Here is a 17665-nt window from a genome sequence, read left to right as displayed (position 1 = left end):
TGTTCCAGGAACCTGGTGGTGAAGTTCGGAGAGCTGTTAAAGGAAGCAGGAAAGGTGTGTGGCTCCACGATGGTGGTGGTGATGGACGGACTTGACCTGATGGACAACGCCCACCAACCTTACAACATGGAGTGGCTCCCCAACCCGGTGCCAGAGGTAAGTTAGACCATAGATGTTGAATTATATCAGGAATGTTACAGCTATATGGCCTATGATTAATCATGGCCAGTGTTCAGACATTGAAATGGTACCGTAAGTATCCAAATCTGACTTGAGGTTTTTACGAGCCACTGTGATAAAGCTGGAATAATCCTGACTGTTAAACAACAATCACTCACTCTTGTCTGACATTGTACATGAAATCAACCATCTGGGCCGGAATGGCTGCTGTCATATGTCTGTGATACTGTAAATACATAAAGCAAACAGAAGCAAGATCTTCAATGCCACACGTTTTGGTGTTTCAGAATGTGTGTTTGTGTTTCAGAATGTGGTGTTTGTGTTTCAGAATGTGGAGTTTGTGTTTCAGAATGTGGTGTTTGTGTTTCAGAATGTGTTGTTTGTGTTTCAGAATGTGTGTTTGTGTTTCAGAATGTGTTGTTTGTGATTCAGAATGCGGTGTTTGTGTTTCAGAACGTGTTGTTTGTGTTTCAGAATGTGTGTTTGTGTTTCAGAATGTGTGTTTGTGTTTCAGAATGTGTGTTTGTGTTTCAGAACATGTGTTTGTGTTTCAGAATGTGTGTTTGTGTTTCAGAACATGTGTTTGTGTTTCAGAATGTGTGTTTGTGTTTCAGAATGTGTGTTTGTGTTTCAGAACATGTGTTTGTGTTTCAGAATGTGTGTTTGTGTTTCAGAATGTGTGTTTGTGTTTCAGAATGTGAGTTTGTGTTTCAGAACATGTGTTTGTGTTTCAGAATGTGTGTTTGTGTTTCAGAATGTGTGTTTGTGTTTCAGAACATGTGTTTGTGTTCCAGAACATGTGTTTGTGTTTCAGAATGTGTGTTTGTGTTTCAGAATGTGTGTTTGTGTTTCAGAATGTGTGTTTGTGTTTCAGAACATGTGTTTGTGTTTCAGAATGTGTGTTTGTGTTTCAGAATGTGTGTTTGTGTTTCAGAACATGTGTTTGTGAATGTGTGTTTCAGAATGTGTGTTTGTGTTTCAGAATGTGGTGTTTGTGCTCTCTGTGGTGGACAATGAAAAGTGCCACAAGTCTCTACAACGTCTCAACACTCAGGAGATCGTCATTGGTGGCCTGGATGTGTTTGATAAGGCTGAGGTTGTCCGAACAACTCTTCTAGAACATCGCAAGACGCTCAGTGAGACCCCATTCAACAATCAGGTAAGCATGCCCATCTCCTGTAGCCATTAACGTTACTCCCTGTGGAGATCCGAGTTAGAACTGGTCTTCAGCAACCATGCTTGTTGCAAGAGGTAACCAACGGAATCGGGTCGTCAGACTCGCTCAATGGACTGTCTGGTCCAGACTCTATTATGTACATACCGCCGTCATATAGCTGGAATATTGCTGAGTGCAGCACTAAGCAACAAGCACATTCTCTTTCAGATTAAATCCTCCTTGGGGCACTTATTGCATTTTCCTGGCTCAAGAAAATCTACATGACATAGTTGTAACCATTTTCCTTAATAAAAATTGTTACCACACAAAAAACTTTGTTTTTGTCTGATATACGTCCACCCTTATGGTGCCTCACCCTCCACGGCGCGTCACGCCAAGGGAAGCAACTCTCACCCAAATCACTTTCCTTATGTCATCTGACTAAGACAGACGTGCTGTTTTTTTCAAGACAAAACAAAGTACAAGATAATCGTTCGTACAAGAACCATGGCAGACCAAACTGTATGTATGGTACATTTCTTTCATGCAAAGGCGTAATACATCGCATTGTGAAGTTATAAAGTTGTAATTATGTGACACGTGTACGATACCTTTGAAAACAAAGGCCGTAGTAGCGTCCATTTTGTAGTGCCACGTATGATACATGTAACACCAGGGCCATCAAAAACGGCTTGGGTTTTTTAATGTTATATCATCGGGCTTTAGCCTACAATCTTTTCCTTTAATAAACCCAAGGTGGTGTGTTATTTATTTTTAAATTACACTTACCTTTTTTACGGGTTTTTTACACCTTCGCGCGTAACACGCCCACTTTGGTGTTATAATTATACTACGACATTGGCTGTTAGTATCGCGTTACCAATCGCATTCTAAATTACGCCTTTGCTTCTAGTTGCACAATTTATGCACGTATCTTTCCGATCTTTCAATCGCACTGATACACTTTATTACCCTTCCCGCCAAACTCAAAAATTACGGTCTTTTTTACAGACCTTCAAACTGTGTACGGGGTGCTCGGCCTCGATTCCCCCCCAAGACAGGCATGATACTTGCATAAAGTGTTTGGCCGAAGACGGGCATGACGATGGGTCATGCCCGATCTGTGTTGCATTTACACCACGGGCGCAAAAAAAGAGGAAGGTGGACCTCTTACACTTTAAGGGTCTATTGAAGGCGGGGGTGGACATTAGATCGGCAAAGACCGCCCCCCCCCCCCATCTAAAAAAGTAAGAAGGGGAAAAAAAGCAGCTGAGACTGTCTCCTCCGCTCCCTCCCCGGGGGCCGGGGGAGAAGGCTCTAGGGTCCCCGTCGCAATCACTGCACCCTCTCCTGCACCGTCTTTGGCAGACATCTCTGCCTTGTTGAGGTCGCAGATGGCGTCGATGATGGAGGAGGTAAAGTCTCAGCTCCGAGAGGAGATGCGGACCGAGCCTTCCCCGTTGTCGGCGCCGGACGCGGCTTCGAGACCTTGTGATATGCCCGGCGTCGGCCGAGGCAGGCCACTTGGTCTCGGGGACGATCTCAGACCGGGCTTCGGCGCCGGCTCGAGGTCGCTCCCCAGCGGAGGGGTGGCGGGCACTGGCCCGTTCACTACCGACGCACAGTTCTCCCTAGCGGAGCCAGACGCCTCTTCCGAGGCCGAGGCTTCCTCTAGCGGATTGCTAGCCCAGAGCCAGGTGGGTTCCCTTGAACCCCCGGCACCTCGGGACCGGGACTCGGCTTCGGGCCGGGTGCAGCCCGGGGATGCGAAGGCCCAGGCCTTCGGGCGTCCCCTTCCGACTTCGTCTGCCTCTTCTCTCGGGGAAGAGTCGATTAATTTCGGCTCGGAATCGAGAGAGGAGGAGTGGATGGAGGAGGGGGGAGACGACTCGGAGACCTCGGGAACATTTTCCTTCGTTTCCTCGTTGAGGCATGTACGGGACAAGATTGTCCAGGTACTGCCTCAGGTGGCTGCGCCTATGCCCCAGTCGGATCCGACTGAGTTCCGCCTTCCGGGGGACGCTTTTGCTCCGAGCAAGGCGCCCCAGGTGCGGCTCCGTATTCTGTCCTCATTGGTGCATGAAGTTATCAATCCTCTGTTGTCGGGTGCCCGCAGGAAGTTCGACCTGCCCGAACTTATTAAGCGGTACCCGTTAGCAGAGGATGGTGATTTTGAGGTACCGGTGGTGGACGAATGCGTCTGGACCTCCGTTACCCTGGGGGGGTCTTCGACCCCCAACTTGGCTAAGGTCAAGCAGGGCCGGCGGTTGCCACCCTTTCCCGCGTGCGGTACGGAGCTGAAGGCTGCTTACGTTTGCTTCGAGGAGCAATATCGTAACGCATGTCAGCAGCTCCGGGTGTCCGTACACTCCGCTTATCTGTCGGCCGTACAGAGGGAGTTAGCGGGAGAGGGGCCGGCCGACTCTTCGGAGTTGGCCGCGCAACTGACGGAGGTACATAGTCATCTTGCCAGGGACGCTATTCGTAGCTGTGCCTCGCAGATGATGTGCGCAGTCATGGGCATGCGCAGGCTGTGGATGTCGGTATCCAAATACTCGGCTTCCACACGCCAGGATCTACTTGCTTTGCCATATAAGATGGGTGCCACCCTCTTCCCTGGGGCTCAGCAGGTGGTCCGAGAGGCCGCACAGTTGTATGCCTCCATCAAGGATTCTAAGGCCTTGTTGGAGGTACCATGCGTTAAACCGCGTAAGCGGACCTCTCCACTTGCTTCCTCCTACGCTGATGCGCCGGGTCAGAAGTCTGCACCTGCTTGGAAGCAGCCGCTTCCTTCAGGTAAGGGCGCCGGGAGGAGCAAGAGAGGCAGGGGCCGGGGCAGGGCAGCTGGTCGAGGCCAGCAGCCTTTTCGCGGGGCCGGGAACCCATCGGGTTCCCATTAGCGCCCGAAGAGCCCCGGGCGGACCCACGGTCGCATGTTATCGAACTGCCGACAGCCGGGGTCCACTGCCTCAAGCCGGATGTCCCCGTAGGCGGCCGACTGGCTCTATTCCTGCAGGAATGGGAGACAGTCACATCCAATCCCTGGACCCTGTCCACTCTAAGGGATGGCCATTTGCCTCGGTGGAAACACCATCCGCCCCCCTTCTCCGGGATAAAGCACACTCCGGTGCCTGCTACCCTAGAGAGGGCGGAATTCCTCCGTGCCGAGGTCGACGCACTTCTTATGAAGGCTGCGATCGAACCGGTTCCCGTGGGACAGGAAAGCGAGGGCTTCTACTCGACATATTTCCTAGTCACCGAAAAAGACGGAGGGTTCAGGCCTATTCTCAATCTGAGAAGGCTGAACAAACTTATAGAGGTACCGTCCTTCAGGATGGAGACACTGCGCTCGGTGATCTCAGCTGTCGAGACCGGAAAATGGCTAACGTCAATAGACCTAAAAGACGCCTATCTCCACGTACCCATACACCCCGAGTTCAAGAAATACCTCAGGTTTTCTTTCGACGGGAGGTGTTATCAGTTCAGGGTTCTACCATTCGGGATCGCTACGGCCCCGAGGGTGTTCACCAAGCTGATGTTGATTCCCGCCCAAGTGGCCAGGTCAAAAGGTCGGTTCTGCCATCCGTACCTCGACGACTGGTTACTAAGAGCTCTATCGCAATCCCTGAGTCAGATAGCTACACAACAAGTGATAGATATTCTGATCACTCTAGGGTGGATAGTCAATCTCAAGAAGTCAGATCTGAGCCCTACTCAGAATCTAGTCTTCCTAGGGGCGAATTTCAACACGGTGAGCGGAATTGTATCTCTGTCACAAGATCGCATTACCAAGGTCAGAAGTGTTACTTCCCAGTTCCTTCTGTCCGCCAGTCACACTGCTCGTACATGGCTCCAGTTACTGGGCAACATGGCGGCGACAGTGGATGTGGTTTGGCGGGCGCGCTTGAGAATGAGACCCATTCAACAAGCGCTCCGTCGACTTTGGGTGAACTCGGAAGATCTCGAGACTGTTCTCGAGACTCCGCAGTGGCTCAATGCACACCTTCAGTGGTGGACCGAGGTCGGGAATCTGTCCCGGGGGCTCCCCCTCGACACTCCCGTGCCGTCTCTCACAGTTCAAACAGACGCGTCACTCTCCGGCTGGGGAGGCGTTCTGAACGATCACACTGCCTCGGGACTATGGTCCCAGCAGGAGATCAAACTGCATATCAATGTGCTAGAACTGAGAGCGGTCAGGTTGGTGTTCCAACGCTTCCTGGATCTGCTTCGTGGCCAAGTGGTGCGTCTAGAGATGGACAACCAAACGGCGATGACTTACATCCGGAAGCAGGGGGTAACGGTGTCTCCGTCGCTTCTCCAAGAGACGTGGCAGTTCCTCCTATGGTGCGACTCACACGTTATCAGGGTGCTACCTGTTTATCTCCCGGGGGTAGACAACGTCCGTGCGGACGCTCTGTCTCGCCGGATCCTCGCTCCTCACGAGTGGAGGCTCGACCCGGGGATATTCGGGATTATCTCCCAGTTATACGGGTCGTTCCAGGTGGATCTGTTTGCGTCTGGGGTGAATCACCAGACACCAACGTTCTGCTCCCGAGTCCCCGACCCGAGGTCGGTGGCACCGGACGCCTTCCAGCTAGATTGGACGGACAGAATTCTGTGGGCATTCCCCCCAGTACCTCTGATTTCCAAGGTCCTGTCTCAGCTAGCCACTCAGCCTGCGCGACTACTTGTGCTCCTGTTCTATTACCTTTACGACCGGACCTCCTATCCCAGAACGAGGCCCTCCACCCGAATCCCAGGATTCAGTGGGTGGCTTGGCCACTGTCCGGAATCGCCTCCAGGAGAGCGGTATTCCTGCACGAGTTGCAGACACAATACTGGCTTCGCGGAGGGATTCGACAAACGTTCAGTACGAGGATAGATGGGCCTGCTATGCGCGCTGGTGTGTCGATAGAGGGATTGCAGATCCCTTTTCTGCAGATCTCGTAGTCGTACTTGAGTTCCTCCAGTCGCGACTAGATGTCGGCCTGGCCGCATCGACAGTCCGGGGGTACTCTACAGCTATCGCTGCCTTTCACGTCCCCGTCGACGGGGCACTTTTGGGTGCGCACCCATTAGTGCAGCGTTTTTTAGCAGGTGTGGACAGGATCCGACCGCCTGTCCGGCGGATCAGTCCCCCTTGGGAATTGTCAATCGTTCTTGATTGGCTGTCCGGTCCTTCCTTTCGGGATCTGTCGTCTCTCTCTCTTCAGCTGTTGAGCTGGAAGACGGCGTTCCTTGTGGCGGTAACGTCCGGCAGACGGGTAGGCGACATTCACGCAATGTCAGCCGATCCCGAACTAACTGTCTTTCACCGGGACAGGGTCAGTATTCGCCTGCCGGACTCTTACCGTCCTAAGGTCGCACACGCCTTCCACGTGACGGCTCCTATTGAGCTACCTGCTCTTTCACAGCCTTCTTCGTCGGGGACCACTACAAGACATGCTCATGTCTTGGATGTCCGCAGGACCCTTAAGTCCTATATCAGCAGAACTAAGGGTATCCGTAAGGATAATCAACTATTTTGCTGTTATGGCGGTAGGAAGGCTGGCTCACCTGCGAGCAAACAAACAATCTCCAGGTGGATAGTCTCTACTATATGTACGGCGTACACACTTCAAGGCAGGGACCCCCCTACCAAGTTGAAGGCTCATTCGGTTAGAGCAGTGGCTACGACACAAGCGTATGCCGCGGCTCTGCCCATTGAGGAGATCTGCTCCGCGGCTATTTGGAGCCAGCCGAGCACGTTCATCAAACATTACCAACTCGACAAACACTCAAGCGAGCGTGCTCGGTTTGGTCAGTCAGTTCTCCGAACTGGGCAAAGTTCTACATCTCTAGCCGATTGAGCCTTCGAGATTTTAGACCGCCCGGACCGGTTATAACACTGCTCAGTAACGGTCCGGATTTTATCTTCTACGGTCGATACAATACCAGCCATTACCACTCGATAATCATCGTATTTGCACATGCACTCCTTCGATTACGGGGACCCTCTGGCCTAGCTCTGTGCGGGTTTATAGGCTCTCGTGATCTGTGCCCCAATATCACTTGTTCAAAAAAAGTGTGGGGGGTGGGGGGTGTGTGTGTCTCGAGTTCTCGATATGATAAGCCACAAAGAATGGCTCTTTTCATGGTGTATGGTCGATAACGCCCTGTCTCCAGCCCCCGCCTTTCGACGGTGGTGCCTCACGATAAGGTTGGTTCCATTTATTGAACTCTTGTTTATTCATTGAAATAATCAAAATACGATGTATTTATGCACGCTTGTTGCTGACGGATGCCACTTCCTAGATTATCTTTAGGAGTCTATCTTGATGCAATAAGTGCCCCAAGGAGGATTTAATCTGAAAGAGAATTTTACAAACCTGTAGAGGTTATGAATTCTCTGATGAAATCCTCCTTGGGGCACGGCCACCCGCCTCCCCACATTCCGTCAGCATTAGACATATGGAAAGTGATTTGGGTGAGAGTTGCTTCCCTTGGCGTGACGCGCCGTGGAGGGTGAGGCACCATAAGGGTGGACGTATATCAGACAAAAACAAAGTTTTTTGTGTGGTAACAATTTTTATTAAGGAAAATGGTTACAACTATGTCATGTAGATTTTCTTGAGCCAGGAAAATGCAATAAGTGCCCCAAGGAGGATTTCATCAGAGAATTCATAACCTCTACAGGTTTGTAAAAATACACTAGTACCACAAAAAATACACTGACATGATTCCTTGATTTTTGGAACACATTTTAGCGGCAAACATTTTGACTCGCACACTGATTTAAGTGAATGCTTATTTGTCAGTCTGGTGGTAGTGATGGTGGTAATGTGATGCGATGTTGTTCCAGCTGAAGCTCATTACATCCAAGAAGGAGGCCACTAGTCCCCTCTACCTCAAACTGGCCTGTGAGGAACTCCGAGTCTTTGGAGTCTTCGAGAAGGTAACACAGATTCATTTCACACATTGCGATACCCAAGATTTATTTATTTATACTGAACCAAGAAGGTGGGTGATCGTGAATATTTTGGGGATATGTTTTTGTATTGAAGACTGAGCACACAGTTTCATAAAAATATCCCAAAAAACATTCATGATCCCTAACTTTTTGTTCAGTATATACTGGCATGCTTTAGTTGCTTATTAGTAAACCAATTTGGGAAGTATGACTTAATGAGGTACAACATTTTATGGTCTTCAGCTATATCCGCGATTTGCTGTGCAGAGTTGCGTCCCCTGGACACGCCAGAAACCTATGATTGTGGGTTCAAATCCCAGTTCACCCCGATTATGTTTCTAGGTTTGTCAGCACCTGGTTTGTTTCACCGAAGTGGAAAACGTCTGAGACCTGCATAACTTCGGGATTTCCTCCCACATTAAGCTGACACACCGTGATATAACTGGAATACTGTTAAAAGCAGCGTTAAACACAACTCACTCACTCACTCACTCACTCACTCACTCACTCACTCACTCACTCACTTAAAAAAATAATGGAGGGCAGTTTCTCTAGTTGACACATCTTTGACTGATTGGAGCATTTCCAACCAATTCCCAGAGGAACTTACCACTGTTTACCAATTTCCTGAATTGGTCTTAATGCTTCTACAATGATGCATAGTCTCCCCATCTGTTGATTTCCAAAAACAAAAACTTCCACAGATTTTACCAATCTTAGTGTTTTTTAAAGTCCACCTAAAAAACTAAAGATTTAGATGGTTCTCAAACTTGACCAAAAGTCTGTTCCACAAAGCCTTCATAGTAAGATGAATTACAGTCGAAAGTAATGGTAAGGTATGGTCACCTTAGCACAACCATCGCTTTGTGGAATGGACCCTTGGTCAAGTTTGAGAACTATGTATATCAATCATGAGCAATTGGTCATGCAGTGGCAACTAGCCAAAGTTCATTTCTGACGAGTGGTTATGAAAAATGACTAAATTTTAGAAGAAAATACCTCTAGACTTTTACTGGTCTCAGACTAAGGACCAGTGGTAGTGTTTATCTCATCTTCCCGAGGCAAGTGAGTTAACTGACTTTAAAAGTCAAGTTTCCACCCTTGCCAAACTAGGCTGGAAGGCCTGGGCTTGATCGTAGCGCCACCAGAGGCTATTACTAGTTATGTCCCTTCTATGTCTCTCAGGACTATGGACCAATCAGATTCAACCTCTTGTATCACATGCCCAGTCAAGACGATCTGATCGATATTCAACATCTCTATTGTGATAAAACGGATCTGACATCGCAAAGTGCATCAGAACACATGAGCACCTTGATTAAAAACTTGAAAAAATTTGGAAAATATCTGTTGACCACGAATTGGCGGTGCACATGCATGACAGTTTACGAACCGGATTTCGATTTCATTGCATGATTTTGATTGGACTATGCATAGACTCCATAATAACAGCCTAGTTCGGCAAGGGTGGAAACTGGACTTTTATAGTCAGTTAACTCTCTTGCCTCGGGAGGATGTGTCTAACCATGATCAATATGAAGTATGTCAAAGATCTAGAACTGCAGGGTACTGATGTGCAGATGACATATGGCACACCAGAAAAATTGCATCCTTTCACTTTTTTCTTTCCGTACCCCAAAATGATCACGTTAATAATAATGATATCAATAACAATAATTGGTCTTATTGTATATTTTGGAGATAACTGAGTTTGCTGTTTCCTCCAGATATCCACCAAGTTGAAGTCGCTGCCCCACACAACGCCCCAGTTGCTGCAGGAAGTGCTGGGTAGACTGGAGACTGACCATGGCCAGAGTGTAGTGGCCACAGCCCTCTCTCTGCTGGTCTGCGCTAGAGATGGTACGAACTTGAACTGGTTATTTATCCCCCACACAAAAGTGGAAGGGATATAGCTATCCATCCATCCTTCCTTCCGTCCGTCTGTCAATCACGTTTTGTTTTGGAGCAAAAACTAAGAAAACATGAGAGAAATCTTAACCAAACTTGGCACATAGATAGGTCTAGTGGTGAACTGGTGCTTTTTAATATTTTTGGGATTATTGAAAAATTTATTTTTCGAGTTTCCATGGCAACGAGTTTGATTTTGACTACAAATAGCAGTAGTGCTCCATTCTGGAGCAGATCTTAAAAAAACGTGCAATATTTTTTGCCTTGCACACATCCAGACATGTCATATTGGCAGGGGATATGAGAATTTCATGCTTGTTTTGATTAAGAATTAACATGATCTTGAACTTAAACTCGCCATGAGGTGTCCTTTCATCACCTGTTCATTCCCACTCCATACAGGAGTGAGTGAGTAAGTGAAAGATGTTTTGTTCTGTAGTCAACCGTCAGCTGTCCCATATTAATTGACAGCCTGATGGCTTAATGGCTGAAATTTTCAGGATGTGACAAATCAGTGCAGTGTTTCCTCCATTTTCAGGGCTACCAGCGGAGGATCTTCGAGAACTGCTCACATGGTGGAACATTCTAGGAAGTGGCAAGTTTGACATCAATGACTTTATGAACATTGAGGTCGACTTCGAGGACCTCATGCCCCCAGCGTCCTTCTCTTACCTCTGCCGCTCGATCCAGACTTTCCTCAACCCAAGCGGAGCATGGTAAGACACTCCGGACATTATTCATTTATGGGTTTTCTTGGTGTTTGCTATTTGTATTGTTTTTGCCCCAATACATACATAAGTTTGTTTATTTTAATGATGCTTAGTATGGTAGGGGTGGTAGGGTAGCCCAGTTGTTAGGCGTTCCCTCATCATACCAAAGACCCAGGTTCAATTCCCCCTGTGAGTACAATATGTGAAGCCCATTTCTGGTGTCGCCCTCCATGGTATTTCTGGAATATTGCTAAAAAAACAAGATAAAACCTTTCTCACTCACTTTAATATGGTGGGCCTGGAATGTTATTGGTTGAAAGAGGTCTGGGTATCTGTTTGTATTCTAAAGTTTGGCAATATTGATGTGTTGTGACATCTGGCGATAATATTACTGTCACATGTTGTATGTGCAACTCAAACATAAGAGCATTGTATTGATGCCAACATGCAAATCAAATATGTAGGTCTCTAGCTCTACAATCCATGTTGATCATCTCTGTGACAACATTTAACGTGACAGGAATGAAGCACTTTCCTATGATAATAATCATCTATGGTTATGCAGCCAACAAATAAACTGTTTCAATCAGAGGTTGTTATTAGTTGTAATTGAAAACCTCTAATTGACAGTCAGAAGAGATATTTTTTCAAAGTCCTTGTAGAATGAATCTTAACACCACTGCACAATCTGAAATAACACAAAATAAAACATTGTGGCCAAATGGCGATCTGACTTCTCATATTCAGGGGGACATCACTCCAAGCTGCTTATTCAAAGTCACCATGGTTGTGTGTTGACTTTGTTTTTGTCTTCTAATATCCATGGCAACCTGATGTTTCCAGGAGCACCTGTCTGTCATTGGCCCATGCGGAGATAATGACCGCTGTCCGTCACCGCTATCTGCGAGTTGCAGCCGCGGACAAGGAACTGACCCTTCACAAGCTACTTGCAGGTAACAGAATCCACCGTGGATATCATTGTCTGCAGCAAATTTGTTATTCTTTATAATGAAAATACTGGCTTTGTCATTTGACACCCTCCATGAACAGGGATATATTAATCGGTACAGTGATTTAGGTTGATGGTCATGCTGTTGTCTTCAAACATATATTGGTGTTCCTATCATACGGCGTTCCATGTTTCAGGGTACTACCTCCGCCAGGCCGACCCAGAGAGGACAGGAACATGGACAGGCCACACCCGTGCCTTCAGTGAGCTGCCCTACCATCTGGTCAGTCTTACACTAAAGAGTTCAGGGTTTTATCTCTCCTGGACTGAAAGTTACCCAATGACTCTTTGTCTGTCTGTCCATAAGCTCATGCAGTTTCAGTGTCCCGCCTCACCTCCCACACTGCGAGGACTGTTAAGATGAAACTTGGTATGGATGGCTCCGGCTTCGTTGTCCCTAAAGTGTGCTTGCAGAATTTGAAATTTTTACATGGTCATCATGTCAGCCATATTGAAATATCATTTTTGCCATTACGCAGACAACGTGTTTCAATCTGAACGTTCATATGCTGTAAGTATGTGTTAGGTAGAAAACGTTTGTGACATTTTGGAGCATAGTATAATTTTGAATCCTGCTATGAAGACTTTTAAGTTTAAAGGGGCACTGATCTAAACCAATTCCCCGGGACTGGTTGTTGCCTTTGTTATTGTTTTTTATTGTGAGTACCCGGATGATACACAACGCAACTTAGCGTCTGCAAGGACAGCAAAATAAACTTGGAGGCAATATTTGTTTTACCCATTTTTGAACACTGATTTGTTAACAGTGATCTATCAAGATTTCGACAAAGGGCGCATGTTAATTAATTTCTTCAGCCTAAACAAACAGACAAAAAGAAGCTCATCGGTTGTCGTCATTTGGAAATACCACTGATTGTTATAGTTTAAAAAAAGTATCAATGCAGTGAAAGCATTTTCGGATTTTGGATTGTGTAGATAATACGATTACTACTCCCTTGTTGTCATCAACGTTTTCTTGTATAACCCTACACTTGTGTATTCACTTGATGCTCAGTTAATGAATTTATTACAGGTATAATTAGTGGTAGCACCACTCCGAATACCTGAGGAAGCTTCCCATTTGGCATTTATTGTGTCTGGGGTAATTATTCAATCTAAATCCAGGTTTGAAGTAAGGTGAAATTTGTGTTATGTAATATGCACGTGGCAGCCCAGCAACAGATGAATGATCAGTTGGTTTACTTTTTTTGTAAATCAGCGGATCGTTCGTAGTCATCAAAAGATTAACAGAAAATACATCGATTGATTAATCACTGTTATCTTGCACGATGGATATGTCTAGGTTTACTTAAACAAAGGGAATACACTCATATCCTTGTGTGGAGTGCTGTTGTAAAAACAACATACTTTGTTCAAAGGGTGAACCGATAATAGGTTGATTTATTGCTCATTGTTATCTAAATCAGTGGATTTCTTTAGGAACCGTGGACGTTATGAAAATAGTTGTCCGGTGGGCTTTCTCAGCTGACCTTTGAGACTTGACACCTATGTGAAACACCTAAAACAATCTAAGTGATCAGTTGAGAAATATCCCGAAACGATATATATATTTTAAAATATTTGATTGTTACAGAGACACGTGACATCGAATAAGTTTCTTTGTACAGCTGCAGACGTTTGGGATAATGTTCCTTTGTGTGGATATTCACGGATACATTCCTTGAACAAGGAAGCTGCCTAAAATTATACACATAAATTTTGTAGGTTGTGATTATGATATTCGCATTTTGTTTTCCTTCATTTGCAGTGGCATTGGACAGATTCATTCTTGTTCCTCTAGTCTTGGTTGGGAAATTCTTCGATGCGCGATAGACGTTGTTTTCACAAGTCATTTCCTTTGTATATTACAGTCAATTTGTAAAATGTGATTCTCTCAGGCAATTTATAAAGTGTGTAAATATTTCAGTTGTTTTGACTGAAAAATCTGTCCATTTCTTTAACAGATTGACCAAAATTGATTAAGACGATCAAAAGGGCCTAAAAACATCACAATAGATTATTATGTAGAATTAGAAGCCAAACAATATAGAAATGTACTTTTCATCGTAACATTTTCAGTCTCTTGGTGATGATATTAAACATAAAAATGTTTGGAATTCGTTGTCATAATAATACAGATGGACATATTTTTCAGTCAATTTGTAAAATAACTGAATATTCAGGCATTTAATAAATTTCCTAAGTGAAAATTTTGCATATTTTGACTGTAAAAATATAAACAATTATTAAATAAGGAATGCTCAGGAGAAATATTTACTTTGTGTCGCAAGTCAAAATTGTGTAAACGAAAATCACACAATTACCAAGCAAGTGACCTATCAAAACTTCGTCACCATTACCGATGCTACCCACAAAGATACCAACATTTCCTTATTATCTCGAAAACTGTATTTCATTTTGTTGATCAATGTGACCATACGCACTTATCGCTACCCGTAAAAGTGACTAATGCGCTTACGAATGGCGCAGCACAGGTCGCGAACTAGTCTAGGTTTCTGCTATATCATCCGGGGAATCACGGGAAAAAACAATAACAAAGGCAACAACCAGTCCTGGGGAATTGCTTTAGATCAGTGCCCCTTTAACTTTCACAAACCCATGTCAATCTAGTTTTGTCGCATTTTTGACATTTCATATAAAACTGGTTTATTAAAAGCTTTCATGGGAGATTCAGCAACAGTGTCCCTAAAAGAAGATGCTCCCAAAATTCCGATTGTAAACATGGATGTCATGGCAGCCATTTTGAAAATATGATACATGGCCACTACAAGATCTATTGTTGTGTAATTATCGCCCACCATGAAGTGGAAGGGGAATATACGAATGGATGCTGTCTGTCCATCCTTCTATCTTTCCAGGTTTTTTTTGTCCTTCCGTTCGTCCGTCATGTTTCATTTTCAACCCCATAGATATGTCTATTTTTAAACTGGTGCCTTTTGATAGTTTGGGATTTTAAAAAATTTATTTTTTCGCATTTCCATGGCAACGACTTGGACTTAGACTGAATATGGCCGTAGTGCTCTTTTCTGGATCAGATCTTGAAAACCGTACAGTATTTCTTCACCAAACTTGCCACATGGATAGGTCTAGTGGTAAACTGGTACCTTTTGATAGTTTGTGATTTTGGAAAAAAATGTTTTTCACATTTCCATAGCAACCGAACATGTTATATTGGCGGGGGATATGAGTATTTCATGCTTGTTTATCATGCAGCATGTTAGATTTTGTGTTTGGTTTAATGTTTGACAAAAGAGTAATCTTTGACCTTCATGTCCGAGCATATTTCTCCTATTTTCAGGCTGCGAGTGGGTGCTTCACTGATCTGAAGCTAATCCTGTGTGACCTTCACTTCATCAATGCTAAATGTAAACTAGGCCTAGCTGCCCAGCTGATGGAGGACTTTGTCGCAAAAGGTGACCTTTTTACTGTATCCTGGTTCAATTTTAAATTAATCATTTATCATCCAAACATGGCTTCCACAGGAGGTATTGCTACAGTCAAACTGCATCACTATGCTTTGTAAGAAGACTATTCAAGTTTATTCTTCAGTGTTACAATCTAGAGAGGTTGATTTATTAAACTGCATCTGTGTTTGTAGCAGTATGACGTATAGAGATATTTAAGAAATATTTGCACAGAGATGTCTGTGTTTTTCAGTGCCCACAAACAACAAGGCCTTGGAGAGAGAGCACATCCGCTTCCAGGCTGTGCCCAGGGTGCAGCAGTATGCCTCGTTCGTGTCACGCAATCTACACATTCTGGCCTGGTAGCTATTTCTACACTGTCAATCCTTTTTAGGTGGTAACTATGAAGTAAGGTGAGTGAGTGAGTGAGTTGGGTTTAAAGCCGCTTTTAACATTATTCCAGTTATATCAAGGCGTGTCAGCTTAATCTGGGAGGAAAGCCCGAAGTGATGCAGGTCTCAGACTTTTACCACTTCGGTAAAACCCACGAGCATGGGTGGTGCTGACAAACCTAGAAACATAATCGGGGTGAACCAGGATTCGAACCCCAATCATTGGTTTCTGGCATGCCCAAGGGACGCAACTCTGCAGAGCAACGACTGGGCCATTCGTGCTGACAAACCTAGAAACATAATCGGGGCGAAGCAGGGAAGTGAGGTGAAATGGGGTTTTGCTTCAGTATTCTGTCAAATTTGGGGTGTTTAGTCAGCTGTCATTTTTTTTTCGGGATACTCAGTAAATAAACATCCAAATAGTAGACAGCTGTCAAGCTGAGTCTTAAATGTGAAATCATCTCTATGTGAGAGTGGATCGTCTCTCTCTAGTCTCTAGCAGTTGGCCCTGCTTTCATTTCATTTTTGGAATTCATGTTTTGCAAATACCTAACACTGACTGGTTTTTGTGTCATTAGATCTGCTTCTACTCATATTTTATGAGATTTTAAATATTTAAAAACATTTACCTGCAGCAATGTCGGACAAGTCCATTTTATGTTCAGGGGGGTTGCATTTGGTATTTCCCGGATACTCTCACAATTTTCATGTCAATTATCTGTACCTTTTCTCCCAATACCGATTGTCATCTCTCGCACGTTTTAATATGATCGCTTGTCCAATTTGTTTAACTACGTTGCCCAGCTACATCTATGGCTAACAACTCTGACACTTCCCTCTCAAAAATAACATCAGGTTATTTACGACGCCATCACGTTGCGAGTGCATATTTGAATCTCTGGATATGACGCCATGATACAACAATGTTTAAGGGATAATGTATGTTCCTCCATGCAGTCATCCAGCCTTGACCTGGCAGCAGGCAGTGAATGAACCCGACACGTCGGAGGTGTGTGCTGATGCCAAGGCCCTGACGGAGGAGAACAGCTACATGGATTGGAGGAACAAGCCGTCACAGACCGACCCCTGCTACCTCAACATCAGCAACCTCCCACAGGTCAGTAATCATGCACGGCACACACAGGATTTACGATAGAATTTTGAATTTCAATATGAAAATTTTAATAAAATACCTTTAATGTTGTGGTCTAAAATGAGCATGCCTTTGACTGAAAACATCATATTGCTTTATTTTCTCCATTGAAGACAACATTGTGCTTTATTTTCCGATTGATAGCATTTGTCTTCATATTTTTCTGATTAATTTTACAAAATCATCCATAAGAAAATAATAGAAAAAATGATTAGGTTATATATAAATAAAAAATAAAAATAATAATGAAGCTATACTCCTGACCCCTTATTTAGGAGTACTTTCTTGAGTATCAATAATGTATTTTCATTTTCTGCGCTATTTCTTTCTTTTCTGTGGTGAATATATTTTGCCTTTGGCAGAATAAAAAAAATGTGCTTTTCAGATTTATTTACATACAAGTTTCATTTATTTTAGGAAAGGTTGAATCTGTAAAACAATTTTTAATGCCAAAAGATTTAAGATTTGACACCGTTGTCTGTCTTGCCTTTCAGCCAGCAACTTGTGTGAGTGTGTCGAGTGACAGCGAGTACTTCGCTACAGGCGGCATGGACTGCCTCGTCAGGCTGTACAACATGGACACTGGCAAGGTAGGGCTTGTTACCCTGGAAACAGATCTGGGTCACTGATGATTTGTTCACTTGTTTTTTATTTATTTAGATATTAACTGGTTTTTTTTTTGTCAATGTCGATGACAGTTTTAGTGAGTGAGTTAGTATGGTTTTACGCAGCTTTTAGCAATATTCCAGCAATATCACGGCGGGGGACACCAGAAATGGGCTC

The 17665-nt window shown here is 44.8% G+C and overlaps 1 protein-coding gene across 1 annotated transcript in view; it reads left to right on the top strand.

Moving 5' to 3' along the window:
• The window catches only part of LOC139452254 (telomerase protein component 1-like), a 68386-nt gene that overhangs the window by 21448 nt on the left and 29273 nt on the right, over window positions 1-17665 (top strand). Inside the window, exons 25-35 of the mRNA XM_071233651.1 lie at window positions 9-156; window positions 1163-1339; window positions 8178-8270; window positions 10013-10145; window positions 10732-10909; window positions 11747-11856; window positions 12050-12135; window positions 15232-15346; window positions 15591-15699; window positions 16687-16846; window positions 17377-17472. Of these exons, the coding sequence (XP_071089752.1) occupies window positions 9-156; window positions 1163-1339; window positions 8178-8270; window positions 10013-10145; window positions 10732-10909; window positions 11747-11856; window positions 12050-12135; window positions 15232-15346; window positions 15591-15699; window positions 16687-16846; window positions 17377-17472 (1405 nt within the window). The remainder of the gene's footprint in view (window positions 1-8; window positions 157-1162; window positions 1340-8177; window positions 8271-10012; window positions 10146-10731; window positions 10910-11746; window positions 11857-12049; window positions 12136-15231; window positions 15347-15590; window positions 15700-16686; window positions 16847-17376; window positions 17473-17665) is intronic.

Source organism: Haliotis cracherodii, unplaced genomic scaffold, assembly GCF_022045235.1.
Source record: "Haliotis cracherodii isolate W230 unplaced genomic scaffold, xgHalCrac1.p SCAF_9, whole genome shotgun sequence".
Lineage (NCBI taxonomy): Eukaryota > Metazoa > Mollusca > Gastropoda > Lepetellida > Haliotidae > Haliotis > Haliotis cracherodii.
Note: the sequence above shows the minus strand (reverse complement) of the source record. Positions and strands in the feature narration are given on the sequence as shown.